We start from the raw sequence: 22,438 nt of genomic DNA on the forward strand, positions 1-22,438 counted from the left end.
TCGGGTGTGGAGGAGAGCAGCAGGGAGCAGGCGGGACAGCTGGGGCCTAGGGCGGCGGGAGCCTGCCCTGTCCCCGGGGCCTGCCCACACCCAGGGTCTGCGGGGTGCGGGACCCTGGGTGCCCAGGGGCCCGCCTGCGCCCCGGGGGGGCGGCCCGCAGCCAGGGGCCGGGCATGTCGCGGCCCTGCCCGCAGCCTGAGGCCCCGGCGATGTGGGGGGGCCTGCCCGCAGCCGGGGCCTGCCCGCGCCCCGGGGACCTGCCCGTGGCCCGCCGGGGCCCTGCGGGCGCGGGGGCACCCGGGCGGGCGTGAGGAGGAGCCGGCGGCAGGCCCGGCCTGGCCCGGCCCGGCCCGGGGGAGCGGATTACCGCCGGCAGCGCGCGGCCCCGCCGGTTGCCATGGTTACCCCGCTACCTGCCGGCGGGCCTCAGCCCGGGCCGGGCGGGGGCGGCCTCCCCGCCGCCGCGGCAGATGTCACCGCCGCGCTGCCGGCCGGCCGCGCCCGGCTCCGGGCCCCGCCGCCGCCCGGGGCTGGCCGGGCGCTGCGGACGGCGCTGGGCGCCCCCCCCCCCCCCGCCCCCTCACGCCGAGCCGGGCCGCCCCCACCCTGAGGGGGAGGGCGAAGGGCCCGGCCCCGGGCAGCGGCGGGGCTGCCCGCGGAGGACGAAGGGGAGAGGGCGGGAAGGGCGAGCCCGCGGCGGGCCGGGCGGTGCGAGCAGGCCCCAGGGGACGGGGGTCGAGCGTGCCCTCGGCGGCGGGAGCAGCAGGCAGGAGGGAGGGCAGGGCGAGGGCGGCTGCCGAGAACAAAGATGCCGGGGCAGGGGCTCGGCGTGTGGCGGGCGAGCGCTGCCAGCGCCGCGGCCGGTCCCCGTGCGTGTGGTGGCGCTGCCCATCCTCGTGCCTCGCCCCAGGACATCTTCCCCGCCTGAAATGGCTGTCGCCTCCCGTCGCTCTACGCCGGCCTCGGTGACGACGGCCACCGCTCCCCGGGCGCGGGGTGGCGAGGCAACCCCGGCCCGAAACGGCCACCTCCCGGCGCTGCTCTCGGCTATAAATAGAGCCCGGTTGCCCGAGAGCAGGCGGTGGTTGCGATGCGCAGCGGGGCGGCTGCGGAGGAGAGCGGGAGGTGGGGGGAGCCGAGGGCTCTGGGGGGTGGCCGGGGTCGGCGAGATGGAGCAGGGTACGTGGAGGGCAGAGGAGGTGCAGGGGGGACCGAGGCACTGGGGCCATGTAAGAGGCTGGAAGGGGTGGCTGCAGGGGGCTGATGCAGAGGGCGGGGGGACGGTGGGGCTACAGGGGCTCGTGAGGTGTGAGGAGGAGGCAAGCGAAGAAACGCGGGACTAGAGGAGATGGGGAAAACAAAGGACACCGGGGAGGAAAGAGTCCTGATGGGGAACCTGGAGGAGAGGAGGTGAGAGGAGAGAACGAGCGTTAAGGATGCTGGGCAGGTGGGGAGGAGGCAGCAGAAAGGGGGGGAGACCTGCGGGACGGGGTACGCAGGGACGGAAAGGGAGGAGAGACCAGGAAGGGGGAGAGACAAACTGGCGTTGGGCAAATGTAGGGAATGGTGGGGTGCCTGTAAGGTGGCAGAGGGACTTCCTCTCCTCAGCACCTGAAACGCCGCCCGCTTCCAAGCGCTTATCTCAAGGCTGAGCTTTGCTCCTGAAATCTTTTATGTGTTTTGTGGGCAGGTGACTTCCAAATAAAGCCCCAACACCAGGAGGGGGTGAAAGCATCCCTTATTCCCATCCTTCTTCCCAACTGAAATTTTATTGCTTTTTAAACCTAAGGGGTTTTAAGCTGTTCTGAGATATTATGGGCTCTGACTCATGCCTTGAATACTTGTGAGCAATACTGGGTGTGGAAGGAGGAACCAGAGGGGCGTGGGCACTCTGAGAGGTCTATAGCGCACGTGTGTCCTCTTAAATCCTAGGTCAATTTGGTTATATTGCCAGATACAAACCTCTGTAATCCTAGAAGCACTGACTTGATACAGCTTCTTATATCCAGTGGCTTTGATACCGCATGCATCTCACCTGCTTCCCAGAGCTAAATAAGCATCACGGGGAGACAAGTCACATGGCTGACGAGGGGATGGAGAGACGCGAGGAGTCAGGGGAGGGTCGCTGCAGGGAATGGGATGTCGAGGAGGCAGCTCAAGCATCTGGCATCCAGCCGGGGTGGGGAGGAAGGCAGCGCTGGATGAGCAGAGAGGCTGTAGCGATGCCCAGACCCTGAGGTTACCTTAACTGCATTCATTCTGAAACAGAGGAGGAAATAGGGAACCGCTGGCCGTGTAGGGAGGAGAGTATTAGTTGGTTGGGATGGCCCTGGAAATAGTGATTTGCGTAGGGGGTTGGTTACAACCTTAATTTTGAGGGCTCTGCTTGTTTCATCTGACTGTGCTTTTCTCCTGATGCATTTTCCTTTGTCCTGTTTCTGTAATTATCCTCATTTCAACCCTGCTCTGAGGATTATTGGTCAGTAGGAAGCCTCCTAATGCCCACTCCTCCTTGGCAGGGGAATACCCATGCCCTCGATTAAAGTGAAACTCCCCAAATGGTGACAGAAGAAATTAGATCTATATTCCTCAAAGACACTCCCTCGGGCGAAGTTTCCCGACCCCCACCACAGCAGCACTGCCACCCTGCCCCTTGTGTTCGTTCTCAATATTGTCTTTGTTACAGCCACCTTTATATACGGCTCAGGGCTCCCTGGGGAAGGCAGAGGTGGTTTGTGTTGGAAAATCCTCGTGCCCGTGTCCCGGGTGAGCACAGCGGCCCATCCCACTGCAGTCCGTGCCCAGTACAGGCAGTCTCTGTTCCGAAATTGGGGTGAGGAGCCAACTTTAATAGGCAGCACTTTACATTAAAAGACTGCTTCCCCAAGACGTTGGGTAGTCTTTAGCTGAAGGCGGTCCCTCTAAATGCTTGATATTTGAGAGTCCCTTGACTGGTAGCTTAAGAAGAGCATTTATTCAGTCTATACACCGTATAAGATTCACAGAGCCCAACCACTAATAACAACAAAAAATAAAGGTTAGGAGATGGGGTGTTCCCTTTGCAAGGAGACTTCTGCCAGCCTCTGCCTGCACTCACAGATGTGTAAATGCATGTGAAAAAGATAGTTTGCAGGTCATTTAGATGTGCAGGTTGCTGCTCACCAGCCTGGTGTATACCAGCTGGATGGCATCCATGCATAGCTTTTTGGAAAGCAGGCCTCAAAGGGACGTGGTATATGTATATATAATATGTATTTTTTTATATATAGACAGCTATCTATGCAACAATGGCATTTTTTCAAGGAAAAAGCTAAGCGACCTCCCAAAGCCTGGCCCTTTTTCAGTACCCCCAGCCATTAGAGCAGCCACCGACTACCTCCTATTAGCACTCCCCGCTCTGGTGCTTTGTGCCGGAGCGCCGTTAGCAGCTGCCGGGTACCAAAGGCTGCCTCCCCTTCCCGCGGCGCACCCTGCCAGTGTGAGCTGACACCGTTGGTGCCAGTCAGCTCGGAGGAGCACTGCTCCCCACACTTCCCACTCCCACCAGTCTGTCACCACTGCCGTGTGGCAGAATTACTGCCTCCTGCTCTCCAGCACATCCTCACACAAAGAGCTGTGCTGCTGCTGCCAGCGCTCAGCTGCTCTGCGTATGCGAGAGAGGGAGGGTGCCTTGGAAAGGTCAGTGCAGGGAAGGAGGGCGATTCTTTCTCCTTCCTTTAGGGGCCGTATCCTGGCATCACAGTGGAACCTTGTCTTGCCGGCTGATCCGTGTCCATGGGGACTGCAGCCAGAGCGAGGGTGCCCCACGTTGTGGGGCTTCCCAGGATGGTTTAGTACCATGTGCAGGTCCAAAGAGCTTCCTCTGCCTGTTTCCCTCCTAGCGAAATCATCCCAAATTATGAAAATTGAATTTCTCAATTGGTTGTGACTCCACTCTGGACTGTTCCCTTGTTTTTGTTCCTGGCCCAATTTCACTGGCAGCTTTAGCAGCACAACAGCAGCAGCCACCACTGCCCTGGCTACAGCAGGATCCTCCCTGGAGCACTGTTTAATTTATCCCCCACATCCCCCGTGCCCACAGCAGCCCAGGGCTGGAGCACCGCGACTCTGGCCCCTCCAACCGCATTAGCCCCGGGCCGATCTTGTCACCCCCGTCACCCATTGCTGACACTAACTCAACTTGCCTGCACTGTTGTAGGGGGCAGATGGACTGTCGGAGCCCGAGGGCATCTCTCTGAAACGCGTGGCTGTGGTGGAAGATTTCTTTGACATCATATACTCGATGCATGTGGAGAGCTCGTCGGAGCCGGGCAAAGCACCCAAACATGCCGGGCAGAAGAAAACCTACCGAGCGGTGAGACTCCCCCTTCGCGTGCCCTGGGCAGCGAGGGGACGGGAGCGAAGGGGAAGAGGGGCCATGGGAGCGGGCATCCCGCGGGGATGGGGATGGGAGGGCAGGTAGAAGCGGAGCCGCTGGCGGGAGGCAGAGGCGAAGGAGAGTCCTGTTTGCCTGTGCGGGGAGGCGTGAGAAAGGAGCTGTTTAAAGGCAGAGCAGCTGTGCTCGGGCAACGGGAAACTGGGCTGCAGGGGCAGCACAACGGTACAGCACAACGGTATGGCTGCTTGGAGAGGAAGGACAAAGTGAATCATACAAAGACAACTGTACATGTCTGGGGGGGAAAAAAAGAAAAAGAGACATATTCAGTATTACTGACGGGCGAGGGGATGTTTGCCCAGTCCCCTGTCCCAGTCCCCTGTGCACTCTGCTCCGTGCCATCTGCCTCCCCGTCTCCCTTGGCCGGAGGGAAATGTCTCGCGTGGGCCTTGAAGGGCAGGAGCAGCCGGAAAGGGGACTGGAGCACGGCCGGAGCCTGCCCCTCTTCCCTGGCCGAGTTGATCCTCTCACCAGCCCATCCTGGGTTTCCTCTGTTACAAAATGGAGGCAGGCACTGAGCTAAGTCTCGTCAGGTGCTCCATGGATGTGAGAACCAGCTCTATCCATCCTGAAACCACTCTAGTTAGGTCAGGAATAATTTAGCTTGAAGTGTGCTTCTCCAGGGAGCTTGCTGTTTCTCCTGACTCTGCACAGCCCTTCGATGCAAACATTTGGGCTCTCGCTCTTACAAGAAGAGCTGAATTTACTGTCCAAAACCGAGCTACTCCCTTGAATCGCACAGCCCTGAGGACCAGGTCGCTTAGAGACAGAAGTGGCTGGCTGGCAGCTCGTGTCTCTGGTGTATACATCATCTTGGAGAGGTCTGTGCAGGCTGCCCTGGTCTCTGCGATGATGCCTGAGATTACGCTGGGCTCAGTGTGCTGCTGGAGCCGGCTCAGGGGTGGAGTCTGTCCTGCCTGTCCTGCCTGCCTATGTCCCCAGCCCATCAGTAGCTCTGCGCACTGGTGCCGGAGGGGCAGCCCAGTGCCCTGCAGCCCCCCTTGTGCGGTGGGAGCCCCCGGGGAGCAGGGCTCTGTGCTCACCGCTCGTGGCATCGCTCCGTGCCCTGCATGCTCAACTCCAGCCCCTGCGGCAGAGCACGGGGCCGGGGCACACGCTGACCCTCCCTGGCCAGGGGCAGGCGACCTCTTTATAGTCGGGGGGGGGCAGCCCCAGCAGCATGACCACAATTTAAAAACTTTCCACTCATTTCCCCAGCAGACCACTCCGACCCTCCCCTAATTCCTTCAATTCAGCTCTCTGGAGGACTAATCTGTGCCCTGCACAGCCTCGGGGGAGCAGGCTGGATCCGTCTGTTTTGCCAGGCCTGCTCGCAGCAGTCAGAGAGCTTCACGCTCCACCCCTCCGTCTCCCTCTTGAGCTGAGATCATCACATTAGCAGTGTGTATCCCCTCCTGACCTGGCAGGACGCTGCTGGCTGGGCTGGCTGGCCTTGCTCATGCCCTGTCTCCCTGGAGCGCCTTTGCAGCCGGGTCTGGAAGGTGAAATGCTGCATAGCGCACCCCGCGCCGTGGCTCGGGTGCACAAAGGGACGCTGCTGGGCAGTCAGCTCGGGAGGCTTCAGTGTCCCCTGCTGTTTCTCTCCCTCTCCCTTTCCCCACCGTTTCTGATTAGAGGCACTGGAGAGTTTGCCCTTGTCTGTGACCTCCGGAGGGAGGCAATCAGAAAGGGAGTTTGGATGGGAGATAACTCATCAAGGAAGCTGTCTGCTCTGCAGAGCATCAAATCAGCTGAGAAATAACAACTGTATCACTAAAATTAGCTGAACATTTGCAGCGGAGACCATGGGCTTGCTGGAGCAAAAGAGGCAGGGAAACTGGGCTCAGCCCCGCGGGCAGCATGAAGGGACAGTTCCCTGCCTGCACCACAATACCACATTTGCCACCAGCAATTTTCAGGCCCCTAATTTCAGTGTTTCTGTGGGAGTCCCTAGTGCTTGTGCATTGATAAATACCACACAGAGGCAAAGGCTGAGCTGGGCAGCCGCTTAGTCACAACAGAGCTCGATGGGGCTGTAGCTAAATAGGAGAATCCCATGAGGACCAGGCACTGCATCCTCCATTTGAACGGCTGGGACAAGGTCCCTTGCCTGAACTTTCCACCCATCTGGCATTAGCGTGCATGCAAAACCTCGGGCTCTGCTGCCGCTCAGTGGAGATAAATGTCTTTCCCTCCCACTGCAACGTCGGGTCACGGGGCTGCTTTAGCCATGATCAAGCAAACCCTCTGCCCTCTGCCCCATTGCACTTCTTCTATATTGTTATTTTATTCCAAGCTTAAGCATCACCCTTTCCTGTAGGATAGAAAAATGCTTGGCATTTAGGTGTTTTTAATTTTTATTAACAAAATAAGGTGGGAGGGTGATGCCCACTGGCCAGAGGAGGGGGATCAGGACATCCTGGGCTGCCCTCCTGGCTCGGCCCCCGTCACCAGCCGTCGCTCGCGAGGTGTCTGGTTGCAGCCCTGCTTCCCGTTATGAGCCCCACTTCTGCCGGGCTCGCAGCCCTGAGGACTGGCACAAACAATTGAATTTCTGTCTGCTTTATGACCCCACTTGTAAGTGCTGTGACCCCTGCTGGGGTCACGGCCCCTGGTTTGGGAACCGCCGTGCTAGGACAAGTCACTTAGACCAAACAGGATGGGTGATTAACCGTAGGAACCAACCCCAAAGTAAGAGTTGGGCTCTCCACCTCTTAATGCCTTCCAATTAAGACCAGATGTCTTCCTGGAAGATGTTTTAGGCAAACCACAGGCTACTGGGCTGCAGGAGAACCTGGGTGAAGTTCCCTGACTTGTGCTACACAGAGGGTCAGACTCCATGATTTGATGGTCTCTTACAGCCTTAAAGAAATCTACATTAAAATTGCCTCATTCCTTCTCCAAACAACCTAGTCTTGATCTTTAGAAACACTGAAAAATTGCTGCCGGCAGGGATTAATTGGAATAATAGGACTCTATGATAGCCAGGCACCTTCTGTGGGTGCTTAGGTCTGGATACAGTGTTTAACTTCAGGCATCCAAGTTTTAAATATTTATCCTTAGCTTTTCCTCATCTGTAAAATACAAATATCCCACAAAGGTTCAGGAGACTTAATTCATTACTGTTTGTAAAAATGTTTTCAATTCCCTAGATAAAATATGTCACAGAAGTGCAAAGTATTAACAGTAATTGATTGTCATTGTGGGAAAAAGTGACCTGCCCTTACAAAAGATTAATGGATTCTTCAGGTTACTGGTGTGATGATAATTAACAATGCAAACAGAGCTGACGAGACCTTACTTTCTCGTTTGGTTCTTACACATTCGTAGTTTCGCTCTTCCCAGACTCCGAGGGAGAATGGAAGGGAGTTTCTGGGAAGGAGTGGCTACGCAGGGAGTCCAAAGGTCTGTTCGTTTGCATCTCGGTGCCTCTCTGACACACCAATTACCCTCCAAAAATGTTCCTCCATCAACAGTTGCTCTGGAGGGAGGGATTCAGGGATCCCAGGACCAGGCTGACAGAAACGGTGTGTTGCTGTGAGTCGTTGATGTTCTTGGCTAGGCTGAGCCGGCGAGGTGGGAGGGTGCCCGTGGTCTCCCGCGCCCTCCGCCCGGCTCTCCGTTAGGCATTCTCGCTCGCCCAGGACATACAGCCGTCTTCGTTCTTTTCCCAGATTGCAGAGACCTATGCTTTTCTTCCGAGAGAAGCTGTGACCAGGTTCCTGATGAGTTGCACTGAGTGCCAGAAGAGGATGCATTTCAACTCCAACGGACTGGAGCCCAAAGGTAAAGGTGAATGAATTCTGCCAGCAGAGCTGACACAGCATTTCGCACCAGCATGGTATCACTGATAGCTGTCAGGATACTGCCCCGCCGATGGGATACTTCTTTACCAAATGGTTTTCCTAACCTGTGTTATTTTTCATGCATTTTTATAGCCAAGCTGAAAGAATTGCTTAAATCTGGTTTGTCCATCACTGTTTTTAGCTTAGAGAACAGAAGCAGCCTAGCTTTCTTTCCGAGCAAGCAGGCAGTTTCACTTCTCAGTCCACCTTTCCCAGTGCAACCGTACAAAGCTTGGGTCAGAAATACTTCAGATATGTCTGCAATCAACCCATAATTGTGTGTGGGTGGAAACTTAGATTTCTGAAAAAACGTGACCTAAAGTTTTTCCTTTAAACTATTAAATTTGTAATGAAAGACACTGAATAGGTCTGAATAACTGAAGTTTCTGATAAAGAAGTAATCTGCAGTAATTAATAGATATGCACGTCATGATCCTATTTTTGATAATGGAAAGTGTTTTGATAATCAAAGTTATATTATGCCTATGTATACAACCAATTAGCGTGGCCATTGTGGTGGTTGGCTCATTATGGTTCTTTTGTAAACGGAACCAATCTGCAGCTCCCAGGCCTAAAAGATATAAGCAGAGCATAAGATGGGACCAGGTTTTCTTCCAGAGTAAATGGTTAAAGTTGATGTTTCTGTGTTTTTTTCTGAATTACAAACTTGTTTTCATGATCAAGTGCAAAGCATCAAACTGACTCTGAGAGGTTTCACCCAACAAAATCGGTTCTTTGAAAAAACATAAGCAAACTGCAGAGTTAGACTATTTCAAAACTGTTAAGGCAAACAGGCTCATTTGGCAGCTCTTATCAAGCAGAGAAGCAGAATTAAATGAACAAAGGACCCAACAACAGAAAATTTCTAGTATTAAATACTGATTTCTGGCTGTTTACTGCTACAAACAGAGCTGTGGACAGCCCAGAGGTTCCGTTTAAGTGGATTATGTGTGCCAGCTATCCAAAGCTAGTGACTGAAGTGCTTGTTATATTTTTTAGAAACTCTCCCAAATAATCCTCTGTGACATTTATTAGCCTAAGCTCCATTACTGCGGCACTTGCCACCCTGCCGGCTAAGGGCCCGATCCCTCTTTTCAATTAGGTCAAGAGAAGTTTTGGTCTTTGGCCTCACTGGGAGCAAACCTGACCTTTACAGTGGTTGCGCCGCATCCATCACCAGTGACGTTCCAAGTACTGCGGCTGCAGCAGTCGGCTCAGTGGGCGGGAAGGGCGATGGGATGAGAGTCAGGCCAACAAGGACATCACCTGTTGGCTTGACCCAAAACGGGACACTTTACTAAATGCCTGGCACTAGCCGAGCAGTCTGCCCCGGAGCTCGAGATCCCTTTTCAGGAGGCAGCTGATGAAAAGGGTCATTGTTCCTTCAGGGGCTCCCTCTTGCCCACCCACCATCCCTGCGTCTCCCGTGCCTCCCCCAGTGACACGGCACCCGTCCCGGCTCAGAGGCAGCTCAGAGAACACCAAGTGCTGAGTATCCTCCCCAGAGCAGTCCTAGCTGTGGAAACCATGATCAGGGCTGAGATCTGGCTGTCCTGAGCAAATTTCTAATTTAATATAAATTATAAGTTATTTTCATAAAGCTTTCCCCCTTACCAGTTCTCTTAAAAATTAATCAAACAGGAAAACAAAGGATCCCGCACATAAAAAGTCCTGCTCCTTACCCACCAGGAATGGAAGGACAGAAGTGCCTTTCTGCTCTGAATAGTACCTAAATAGTGACTAAGTACCTGTGAAAATGCATGGAGTAGATTAGATAAGGTAACTTTTACCGGGGAAGAGTGTCTGATTTCACTAATACATATTCAGGAATTTATCGGGAGCAAATCACCTAAAAAAACATTGGGGTCATAGAAGAATTACCTAGGTGTATGCACATGCATATACATATACAAGCATATATAGGTAAAGTTTAACTCAGTAGGATGAAAAAATTTGAGTCATTCCCGTCTCTTCCTACTTCTCTTGTCTGTTAAACAAATCTCAACACATTTCATTTGTGATCATAAAAATCCCTAATTAAACGTATCTGACATCAAACCCTGCAGGGTACCCACATAATTCATCAAAGCAAATTGTCTTGCTCATGGGAAACTTTGAACATCACTGGACTTTGCTGTGGTCTCTTTACACTGTTATTAAATTAGGACTAATTCCAGTGGAGTTATACAAGAGTGGAATTAGGATTGAAACCATTTTACTTTAAACCATTCTGCCTGTTCCATCTGTGTGTCAAACACATGGGGCATGTGATACAGATAACTTTTTGAAAAATGAGCTAAAGGATTCCAGTAGCCCCCTCTTGTGACGTAGGATATGAGGATTGTTCCCGTGGAGTCCCCCAGGCCTTTTAAAACAAAGGTTTTCTTTCTTTTCCAGTTAGCTTAAAAAAAAAGGTTTTTGGTTTCTTAGGCTCAAGCTCTTATCTGTTGCAGTTGCACAAATTCACAGTAAATTTGTGGCTGCTAATGGGATTATTCCAGATTTACATCAGGATGGTTTCGGGCAGAATCTAAGCACCAAAGATCATCTACCTCCCTCTTCCTCCCCCCGTGAGGATGCTGAGCTTCTGTTGAGCCTCATTCATTTCTGCAGCGCTGAACTATTAAGGGGGGGGGGGGGGGGCAGGAGAGCGACATATCATCCTCAGAGGACTGAAAGACTCACCTCATCCACACCTGTGCTTCAAGGAAAGAGCAGCTCTATCTTTGTTACTCTTAGCAAATGCTTTCCTAAACTCTTCTTAAAGACTCAGATACTGATGACTCCAGCCAACCTGGGTAGGTGGCGGATTTTGTTCCTGGGAGCTGTTTCTCCTTTCACTGCAGAACCGGACTGCGAGAAGCACCCCTTGCACTGGGATTTTAGCATCTTTTTATCACAAGATAACAACCTTGCACAGTAGAATAATGGGTTATTTTGGGTGCTTAATATATAGAGGCATAGAAGTGCTCTTAATTAATCTATAGGTCGAAGCATGACAGAGACCAGTGATATACAGTCATGAGAAAAGAAGGGAGGAATTAGTTTACAAGGTTCCTAAAAGCTTTGCACCTTCATATTTGAGGGAGGTGATGGCCTGAGTAGCTCTGGCCACCTTTTACCGCATCCACAGGCAGGAATGCTTCAGCTGCCTGGGGATGAATTGGACGGACCTGGGAAAAAATCATTGTATTTCCATGGACCCTAAGTAGGCTGTTGATACAGAGGATTTGCAAAACCTATGTGACGTTTAAGTCAGTTACAGATAGTTTTGGGGTCAGGTCATTTCTTAATCAGACATGATAGATCTGATATTTCCGGAGGTGTGAAGCATCTTCAGGTCTGCTGAGTTTCACTGGGATTTTTTGATATTCAGCATTTCTGAAAAGCAGGCCCATTATGTTTGGGTTGATGGGTTTTCTAAGGTGCTGTAAAACATTTTGTGAAGGCTCTTTTTTCAAGGGGCTGTGTCAGAGGTGCCTGTGAAACCAGTGACCCCAGAAAATGCAAGCCAGCCAGGGAGGTGCAGAGACAGGAATGCAAACCTCCCACCATCGGTTCACCTTCAGCTCCTGGAAATCCTTCTTCCCCGTCCATTGTTGCTTAAGCTCACTTTCCAGGTGATGGCAGAGCTGACAAATATTTGAGAATTCAGAAAAATCATTGAGAATTTGTTTTATGGGGACTTTTCTGGTCTGGCTAGACAAAATGATCTGGAGGAGCGGTCTGAAACTAGAGTGATCTCTAGAGCTCAATATGATGCAGCCAGAGGAATCAACAGGAACAATTTAAATTAAAGATTTTTAAAATTAAGTTTGTGTTTTAATGAGGGTGTTAAAAATAATCTTCATCACCAGATAGAAATACTTAATAAGTTGCCTTAACGTTAACTCCTACCTGAGGGAATCCCAGCAAAATTGGCAAGACTTTGCAATGCTAAAGCAAGCTGCAAATATAGTCCTGTTCATCAACCTCTGCATAAATCCCATTTGCATGGAAGTGCTTCTGAGGCATCGGCAAGACTCGGTTTCTTCCTCTGCTACACTCTAGTTTGGTAGACTGAAAAATTATATATTATGTGTGGTCTTTTCTGCAGGTGACAGCAATGCTTTTTTTTTTTGCAAAACAACATCTGTTCTGTAATTATGTTCTTGGTGGGGTCATGTTCTTATAGGAACCTTAGCTCAGCGGGCACCAGCTCTCGCTAGGGATTTGAAGTGCTTCTAAATACCTATGTTTAACGATTATGAGAACACATCATAGGTTTGTGCTTCCACATCCCTGTATCTAAATAAAGTTTTTCCTCTGTTCTTCAGAGAGCGAACCACCTTCCTCTTTGGTTTCTGGGATCATTGACTACAACATGCCCCTCACCTCTACTTATCTGAAGCAAATGAAGCTGCGGGTAATGAATTCACAGGAACAGGTGAGTCGCGCTCCGGGCGCAGGGCAGTGCGAGGTGCAGAGCGGGTTTCTGCCCGTGCTGAAGGGGTGAAGGGGGTGACTGGTGCGTGGCACATCGATTTTTGGAGGATGCTTTCGGAAATGGCCGGTTTGTCCAGGTGGGTCAGGCTCTGACCGAGTACAGTGAGTGTCGGTGCATGGAAGCTGGGAGGGCAGCGCGCCTCTGATCTTCTGTCTCAGGGAAAGCAAACAGGGCTACTTCAGCACCGTGTCAGTGGAGAGGAGCAGAGATGGAGTTGATGCAGTTATTGCTTATAACAGTCTGCTTGTTCTTTAGACCTACAGTTCTTCTAAGAAATTGTCTTAAAAATAAATATGGCAAATAGGAATTTGTTTCTTTACCTCCTCCTAATTGCCTGGGAGCTTTAGCAGACAGAGGCTGAAACCCAGACCCTGCTTCGTTTGCTCAGGTGCTCTCTTAAACTGATCGGCAACTTGAGGAATTTCCACTGCAGCCACTCCGCTCTCGTGTCAAAGTGGGAGAAGGCTCAGTTGTTTGATGAGAGTGTTAAGCCACTGGATTTTGATTTGGGAATGGATGGGGCAGACTGCCACAACATTACACCCAGGCTGTGCAATTTTCTGAAGTTCTGCAGCTGCAGAATTAGCTATGGGAACCTCTGTGCACCATGGAAACAGTCTATAAAAAGAAAAGTATGTTTTACTTGCTCCCCACAATCTGCACTGGAAGCCAGTGCTGGATTTTCTTTCCAGCACACTGAAACCTGAATCTGATCTCATACATTACTGCCAGTCGCAAGAAGTGAAAGAGTTTGCATTGTGCAGAGGTGGAAAACGTTGCTGATAGCTTGAACTGTGAAGTTGTGCCCAGCGGGTACTCTTACCTAGCGGCACCCTAACGGGACATTGGTTAGAGCATCCATTGCCAGTGTGTAAAACGCCAGATGTGGGTTTGCTGTCAGGAGCTGAAGAGATACAGAGCTCCACCATCGCTTCAGCAGTGAAGCCTTCTTGCTGGAGGACAAAATGGCATCTGACAGGAAGCACTTCTGTGTTTTGGAGCTTTTTTCCTTTGTGCATGTTGGACGCTTGAGCGGGTTTAAGGTTTTGTTTGCAATGGGTTATGTTACAGCTTTTGAAACGTGAAAGGCTGCGATGTGCCAGGTTTTGCGCTCGGGCTGGGTCAGGCGGTAGAACTATGGACAGCTCCGGGGGCGGCTGGGCTGGGCTGGGCTGGACTGGGCTGGGCTGGGCTGGGCTGGGCTGGGCTGAGCTGGGCTGGGCTGGGCTGGGCTGAGTTGGGCTGGGCTGGGCTGAGCTGAGCTGGGCTGGGCTGGGCTAGGCTGAGCTGAGCTGGGCTGGATTGAGCTGGGCTGGGTTGGGCTGGGCTGAGCTGGGCTGGGCTGAGCTGAGCTGAGCTGGGCTGGGTTGGGCTGGGTTGGGCTGGGTTGGGCTGGGCTGAGCTGGGCTGGGCTGGGCTGAGCTGAGCTGAGCTGAGCTGGGCTGGGTTGGGCTGGGCTGAGCTGGGCTGGGCTGGGCTGAGCTGAACTGAGCTGAGCTGGGCTCATTTGGGCTGAGCTGGTCTGGGCTGGTCTGGGCTGGGGACATGGAGTGGATGGATGCGCTGCTTTGTGGCATCTGATGGCTGCTTCAAGACCACTTTTGGATAAATAGGATCGAAAGCTGACATATTCCAACTGCCTTTGGCTTGTGCAAAGTGTTTGCTGGGTCTCGGTGCAACTCCTAGCAGAGAGGCGTTGAGATTGCAGACCCTACCCTTGTCCGTACCAGTGACTACCAACCTGTTCTTCACCAAGGTTAAGGACTCAGTGGGCCATGAAGGCTAACCGTGCTTTTCAGCATTTGAGGCGGTTCTTTCAAGTTAAGTTTGATGTATACAAAGGGACGGTCTAAGAGGTTTGTCTAGTTACCATTTATACATTTTCTACCAATTCCTCTTGGCTCCAAAGCTCTGTTCAAGAGAAGTGTGTTATGAAGCTTCATTAAACTCCTGTACCCTGTTTCTACAGGTAGAAAACTGGACTTGAGGTTTGATCTTATTTTCATAATAAAAAATACCCCAGAAGCTGGCAGGCTTTAGTACTGAATCTTGAGTTTTGAAGCTGCATGCTTAGGGATGCTTGTTTTGACAATTTTGGTTGGTAATTTAGAGATTTGAGAAGTGTATACCCTGAATTTCGGCTTAGCAGTTTGCATTGGAGCTATCACTAGATAGATAGATATAATGTGCTGCTAACAGGAATACTCTTGAAGCTTGCTAAGATCGCAATAGAAGCATATGTTATACGGGAACAAAAAAGGGACCAGCTGAGGCAACCAGCAGTTGTTGGTTTAGATCATAAATCAAATGGCTTGATGTTATTCCCTGCCTCTAAAGTTTTTCTTTTCCTGAGCTCTCATCGGTATGTTGCAGTGCAGCTTTCTAAGCTTTTCAAACTGTAGCAGCCAAGGGAAAAAACTATTTGGAAGAAGTAAAATTTGCCGTTCAGTGTGTTACTGAAACCGATTCCTGAGAGCAAAATAACAAAAGATCAGTCTTGTTGCTCAGACTCCTGAAGCATTAAAGCTTTCCATCAGATCTGGAGGTAACAACAGTCTGGAGAGGATACAGGTAGCTGGACCCGGTGGGGAAAATCCAGCGGGGCTTGGGTGCCGTCCGTTCCGAGATAACGGGATACTCCCCGGCTTCCCTTGGGGAAACAAGCGCCACGCTCCTAATGCAGCCCTGGCTGTTCCTGAGCTGCTAATGCTGAAGTCTATGTGAAGAAAATGTGTGTAATAATATCAATACTAGGCTTCAGTTCCCTCCACCAAGCATTCCCCTGCTATTTTTTTCCTTCTTCACACTTTGCACTGGAAACACGACAGTACCGTCCTTTTTTCCTGGAGGATCCTGGCAGTCTTTGTGGAACATGGGCTGTGAAACATGGGCTGCTGCTCTCCCTCCCCCAGGGAGGGAGCTTTAGGGTTAGGGAGTTGCAGCTGTTGGGGTTCCAGGTGTTTACAAACTGCAAAAGTCCTCTAAAGATGATAGAAATAATCCTGACTTTGCTACAAATGGAAAACAGGAAGAAAATACAACCAGCTTTTAAAATTTGTTTGCACTACACAAATATATGCTGCATGGTTTTCATATATCCACATTTACAAAACGGTATTGGTCCCTCTAGTTTGGCTTTGCTGCCATGCCACCTTACTGCCTTGCACTCACTAACATTTGATGGGGATAATAGAAATAAATTAAGCAACGGACTTGTGTTCAACTTGGCTTTTGCCAAAAGCAATTATTTGTATGCAGCAGCACCAGGAGGAACTTGCTTCACTTGGAGTAACAATGAATGAATTTATGCCAAAGTGGCCTTTTAACTTCATTATTCAGGAAAAAAAAGTGTGCATGTAACTGTAATTTATTAGTGCTGTTAGGCACGTCAGTATTAGGGCAGCAGTGTCTCCACAAGGAAGCACAGCCAGAAGAACCTTAGAGAAGGCATTTTATCTCCGCTTAGGGACAAAAAACAGTCAGGAGAGGAGCTCTTTACATGGTTGCTCACAAAATGAAGAGTTCCTGCAGAATATATTTCAATGTATTTCTTGGAGTCAGTACATTTATTCTGGCATGACGGAAAACAAATGTGACCCACATTGCGTAAATTTGGTTCACTAGAACATGCAGGAGCTTCTGGTGTGTGAGTCTTCCTTCATTCCCATTTTATACCAATTCTCACACGTGTGACAAAAATCAGGCCCCTTACCCTTTCCACCGAGTGCCGAATTAGCCACATTTCAGGGTATCTACTGAGGCATTAAAGCGTCTCTGAACTTCTGACCTTCCCAATCTAGCAGCAAAAAGGAATGAAGATATTTGATATTTATCTATAATGATCCTTCCACCTCATTTTCAAATGATAAATACTAGCATTGTTAAATGATTGGTTATTCGAGTTTATTGCAGTCATTTTCCAGACAATCTTTCCTGTCTTATTGAAACTCAGCCTTGGATTTATTTTTCATGCCACACTGTTGGGCATGATTTCCACTGCTGGCCGGTGGAATATGAAGATTTTAAAAGAGGAAATCCATGAAATGCCAAACTCGCTCTCTGCTCTGGAGATGTTGCTGCTACCTTGGCAGACGCAGTCCAGGGCCGAGTAACCAGGTTTAAACGATACAGAAACATTTTCAAAGGTTGCTTCAATGACTGCTGACAGAGGGTCATGCAATCAGTGAATGGCAGGAGCTGCTCTTGGATGGGAAATAACACGAGCGCTTTTCTTGTTGCTATGGCTTTGCTACACTGACCTGTAAGTGTTTGAGAGGGACAGAGCCTTGTCCTGCACCGTCACACACTCCATCTGTCCAGTAATTTCCCTGTAAACCTGGAGCGTGTGACGGTGCGTGGATGTGAAGTGGTTTTCAAAACACGATTTCAAGCGATGCTTTAACCCAAACAGCAGGGTAATCCTGGAAGGGGGGACGCAGGGGTTCAAATCCCACGGATGTACAGGGAGTTGGCTTCCTCTAATGCTGGTGAGGGTCGAGCCTCCTCTGTGGGATTTGGGAGCTCACGGAGCCTTGTGACCAGAGGCTGGTTTGCAATGTTAAGTCCTCCTCCTTCCACTCTGCCTTCTCCCTGGTCCACACGTTGCTGTGTTTGCTAACTTCAGCATCTCAGAAGGCTCCGATATTACCAGAACAGCTAAGAGCATCTTCCCCTGGCAGCTTGCTTGCTTCCTTCTGCTTCGGATCCGTCTCCATGCTAATCCTGGGGGTGCAGAACTGGCACGGGGGAGGCAGCAGAGGCAGGGAGGGGAGCGAGTGGCTGCAGAAGAGGGCACGCTAGATTTTCATTTTCAGTCTTTCAGTTCACTGGTGAGAATTGCAGACATCTCATTTCACATAGTCCAGAGACCAGAACCAAATCTGGCAGAGCTGGCAGCTGCTGTGCGAGATCCGGGACCTGGGTTTGTCTGTTCGAGTGCTTAGTGAAGGGATCCCAAAGAAACACTGTATGTGTTCATAGATGTGCCGAGAAGGCAGAAGCATGCAGTTGGTATTTGGAAGGAAGTGGGATGATGCGTTTGCATCACATGAGGATGATAAGGTACTTCCCAGTCCATTAAAGACGGTGTTAAACATCTTCAGGAATAAATACCTCTAAATCAACTTGATGAGATAACTCTCATTCAAGAGGCCTTTCCTTGGCTTGGGAAGATCTTTGTTCCCTGATGTTAATTTTTAAGACATTTTGGAGCACTAGAGAAGTTCCCTAAATGCACCCTTACACACAGAAGAAAAGGAAATGTTGGCTGTACCCACAGTGAGGCACCGTGACCATAGCTGTTTGAAATACAGATTTAATCTACACGATAAAGGCTTGCTTGTAGATCTGCATCAGCAAAGCCCTCTAGTGGAGATGCAGCTTCTGCTGGCAGAAGCGGGCTTTGCCTGATAAATTGAAATTCTGCCCTAAATGACAGATTTTGTCCAGGCAAAAGCCAGGGAGGCAGATCTGGCCGTCATAACAGCGTTCTTTACTAGCAAAGATAGTTTAGCAAAACTTTCATCCTTGGCCTTAATGGCTTATGAAATGCAGGAGGTCAGGTGATCAAACCGTTTAGCCTGGTTTCAGACTCGTGTGAATGGCTTGCTTTCAGTAAAGGTCAACTCATTTTTGATATTGGAATTAACTCTGACGTTCCCAGCTAGTAAAAACTTAAGAGCTTGTATTTCTCATGTAGATCTTTCAGTATTTTTCCCCGCATAGCTGCATTACAAGTGAGCTTTGTGTTTGTTTGATGCAACGCTCAATGCAAGCAAACAATTTGAGACCCTGACTTGGGCTGGCTGGGGTAAATCCTGCCACTGCAGCTTTCATCTTCATATGAGATGTGATGCCAAGGTCCTGGCTCTTTGCAGTTTTGGGGAAAATCGCGTTATTTTCTGTAAGAAAGGAGGTGGCATTGCCCGATTCCAGTGATGCTAGGCACAATTCATGCTCCTGAACTGCTCGGGTGTATTTAGTTGCTGCGTGAGACTGGTCCGGTCGGTTTTCCTCATTGGTAGCTGTGCACCGCTGGAGAGAAGCTGGTGCCTTTCCCACTCTCTGTTCCCTTCCCTGTGATGTTGTGCAGCTTGGCTAAGGTCCTGGAGAAGTGGCTGGGGAATGTTTAGAAGTTTATCTCACTCTCGGTGGAGCTGTGGTTGTCGTGCTAGTGATGGGGCAGTAGAAGTGCCTGGGAGGAAGGACGGGTCGGTGGCACTTGGCTGGGGAGCGTGGAGTCCCCTGTGCCAGTGACAGTGACTCCACGGAGCTCAGCACTGCACGGACGTGGCTATCGGGTCCCGTGCTGGCTGGCCGACACAAAGCCCGTGTGGGTTCCCTGCTCGCTCTGCAGCAAGGCTCTTTTGCACTGGGGCTGATCCACCCAAGGGTAATCAGGACTGATTGCACTCCACCACGCACACCTACCCCCGGTGCACGTTATCCCGCGGTGCAGTCCGAGTAGCCTACTAAAGCTGAGCTGCTTTAGCCTGTTTCTGGGAACACTGAATGAGTGGGGCCAGAAACCACATTATCTTTAATTCATCATTTCTTCCAAGTACCTCCCGTATTTGGTGAGGAGAGATGCTGCCCATTCCCTGTGCAGTAACCAGCGTCAAAGGCAGCTGTTCCCAGTAGAACTGGAAACAAAGTTCTGGTTCAGGTCCTGTAAAGTGGGGCTAGGAAACATTCCCAGGGGAAAATGTAAAGACCCATACCGCACGCTGAATGAAAGCATTTAACATCCATGGAATAGTCTCATGGATCCAGTTAAATTTATCCTGTACTGTGGAAAGCAGCTTTGCACGGTGAGGTTTTCTGCACCGTCTCCCAAGCTCGGGTGCTGACGTGCTGTATGTTGACTTTGATCAAGTCACACAAATGGCTGTTTCTTAATTGCCTTCTCCCTTTAAAAAGGGGTAATACCTTAGAGAGACTTCTGAGGTCTCGCTCACTAATAAAGCTCTTCAAGAGCTTGGATGGCAACTACTTTGAGAGCGCGAACTATTATTAATGATTTCCGTTATTATAGAAGATGAAGCTGTGTGGTTCAGCTTTTTAACCTTGAATCGTGTACTTGCTTTTGTTTCCGCTGCTGTTAAACCTGCGCAGGCAGGCTTGCACCTTGCCTGGTTGCACAGACTCCTAAGACGCACATCATGAGCCTTGTGTGTGCCAAGGGAGTGTGTGTATCTCTGAGGAGTCAGTTTTACTCACAAAGATGGATTCTGAAACACGCGGTATGGCTTGAGAATGGCCAAAAATGGGTTTAATGGTGGTTCTGTTTATGTTGACTCGATTCTGATTTGGGTGGCCAAGAGATAAGCTGTGAGGGCCATCCTCAATGTATAACGCAATGCAGACATTCCTGCCGATGCTGTGGGTTCAGGCTTTGGCAAGAAATGTTAGGGGATATTTGACCGCGATTGACCCCTCCCTTGAAACACCCATTCCCTGTACTCCAGAGGAAGGCAAATTCCATCCACAGAAACAACTCCTTTCCTGCTCCTTTACTTGGCAGTGACTGGTGTACCCCGTGAAGTACAGAGCTGTATTTCCTTTCCATCTCTTGGTCTTGGCTCCTGGGGAAAAAAAACACCACCTTTTATTCATGCATATGCCAGATGCTAACAACTGCTACTTTTACAGAAGGAGCGACCAAGATGAAGTGGGAATACAGCCCTCAGCCTACAACAAATCTGCTCTATAATAAAGTTTCCCAAATCTTTACTCTCCTTTTTTTTCCTGACTCTGCTCTGGCTGCCAGATACATTAAAAGATGTTGTTGATAAAAGCTGTATATCCCCCTCGTGCCATGCAACTGGGGCCCTCCTTCAGCAACTCTTCTGCAGCGCCGTCCCTCTTGCCCCCCTTTCCTTACTGGCCTCACCCCCGAGAGATTCGCATTTTAATGCTTATTACCCAGTAGGGTTTGATGGTCACGGAGGACCCAATGCAGGAGGTCCCATTTGTTATTTAACCTACTTTTCAGAGGCACAAGAACATCAAGTGACTCGCACAAGGTTGCGCATGAGTCAGTGACTCCTCTGGCATGATGGCCAGATCCTGCTGTCCTGCAGTCCCCTGCTCTCACCACTAGATCACTGTGCCCACACTCATCAACAACACAACTATGCAATTAAGCTCCTACAAAAGTGCCTTAAATGTAGTTTATTCCTGGGTTTGACAGCAGCCCTGGTATTCTTGCAGAGCCTTGCCTTAGGAAATTACGACAGATGAGGTCAGGGCATTGTTAGCGGTGCCCTTGGAAGCGTCACTGCCTGGTACGCAGGCAGGCTGCGGTGCAGGGGCCGTCACAGCCAGGGCATGGCTTTTCTCCGGACCTGCAGCTCAGGCTCTGGTGGCACCCGACGGGACCCTGTCCGGCCAAGCACAGCCTGGCAGGGAGCCCCAGGTTTTCTGCGTGGGCAGATCTGTGTTCGTGTGAAGGGGTTTGCAGGGACCAGAAGTAATGAACACGTTGCGAGGAGAGAGGGAAGGAAGCAACTTATAAATAATATATTTGATGTATATTATATATATAATGTAATAACAGTAGTACTGGTTTATTATGGTGGGGTTTTTTTAACATGTAATCCCATAAGGCACTTACCTCTGTTCCTGACAACTTGATAAATTATTATCGCCAATTCTATACCTAATTGCCAGTTATTTCCCCCTAGAAATTTGAATCTGAAAAATACCCACTAGAAAGGAGCTTGGCGTGCCGTTTCCCAAAGCTTCCCTAGCTGTTTCTGGAGGCAGCCCCTCTTCTGCCGGTGAGCCCCACTTCTGCCAGCCTCGTGACCCTGAGCGCTGGCACAAACAATTGCATTTCTGTCGGGCTCATGACCCCACTTGTAACGGCACTGACCCCCCTTGGGGTCAGGACCCCTCCCCTGCACCGGGAAAAGCTCCTGCCCAGCAGCTATTGCTGAACTGCTGTTCCTCCCTCGCTCCCTGTGTGGACGCGGCTGTTCGGCACTAAGTTTGCCAATGTGAAATTTAGGTTAATCCATTTCCAAAGTGGATTAACCTAACCCACACAAAGGCACTTAGTATAAAATAAGAGTGTCCACATGGTGAGGCAGCACAGAATAGTGACTGTGCTTTAAACTCGCACCCTGGCTGGTTTGTGTCCCCTGCGAGCTCTCCAAACAGAGGGGCAGGCGCCTTGCTCCCAGGGGGATGTGCTCTCCTAAATGGCTTTAAGCCGGTCTAGCTCGAAGCCAAAGGGAGCACAAGGAGTAAACAAAGCCCAGCAATGGGAAGGGGTTAAAAGCCCGCTCCACTGAGGTCCACAGCAAGTCTCCTGTTCACCTTAAATGGTCAGGATTTTATTTTAGCTTCAGGGAGGAGCAGCAGCCATTGAGCTGGAAGTGAGCGCAGAGCAGGCCCCCGCGGCTGGGGGCTCGCAGCCCGCTGCCCTCCCAGCTGGCCGCTTCCTGCGGGAGCGCGGGAGGCCCCCGGGGCTCCACTCTCGCCCTGCAGCCTCTGGCTCCATAGATCAACCTGGAGGAGATGGAAATGCAACACCAAGGGATGCCCATTTTCACCTCCGGCCTCGGATCTTCCTGAGCCGCCCCTCCTCCCTTGCACGCTTTCCCTGGCAGTGAAGTGGTTAATGCTGGAGTAGAAAGCATCATAATTGGACATCCGCACTAACAAGCC

At 50.8% G+C, this 22,438-nt stretch overlaps 1 protein-coding gene across 1 annotated transcript in view; it reads left to right on the plus strand.

Moving 5' to 3' along the window:
* Window positions 1–22,438, plus strand: part of NOL4L (nucleolar protein 4 like) — a 65,291-nt gene that overhangs the window by 14,558 nt on the left and 28,295 nt on the right. Inside the window, exons 2-4 of the mRNA XM_076351724.1 lie at window positions 4,199–4,354; window positions 8,110–8,221; window positions 12,597–12,706. Of these exons, the coding sequence (XP_076207839.1) occupies window positions 4,199–4,354; window positions 8,110–8,221; window positions 12,597–12,706 (378 nt within the window). The remainder of the gene's footprint in view (window positions 1–4,198; window positions 4,355–8,109; window positions 8,222–12,596; window positions 12,707–22,438) is intronic.

The sequence above is a fragment of the Aptenodytes patagonicus genome, chromosome 14 (assembly GCF_965638725.1).
Source record: "Aptenodytes patagonicus chromosome 14, bAptPat1.pri.cur, whole genome shotgun sequence".
In the NCBI taxonomy this organism is placed as follows: Eukaryota; Metazoa; Chordata; class Aves; order Sphenisciformes; family Spheniscidae; genus Aptenodytes; species Aptenodytes patagonicus.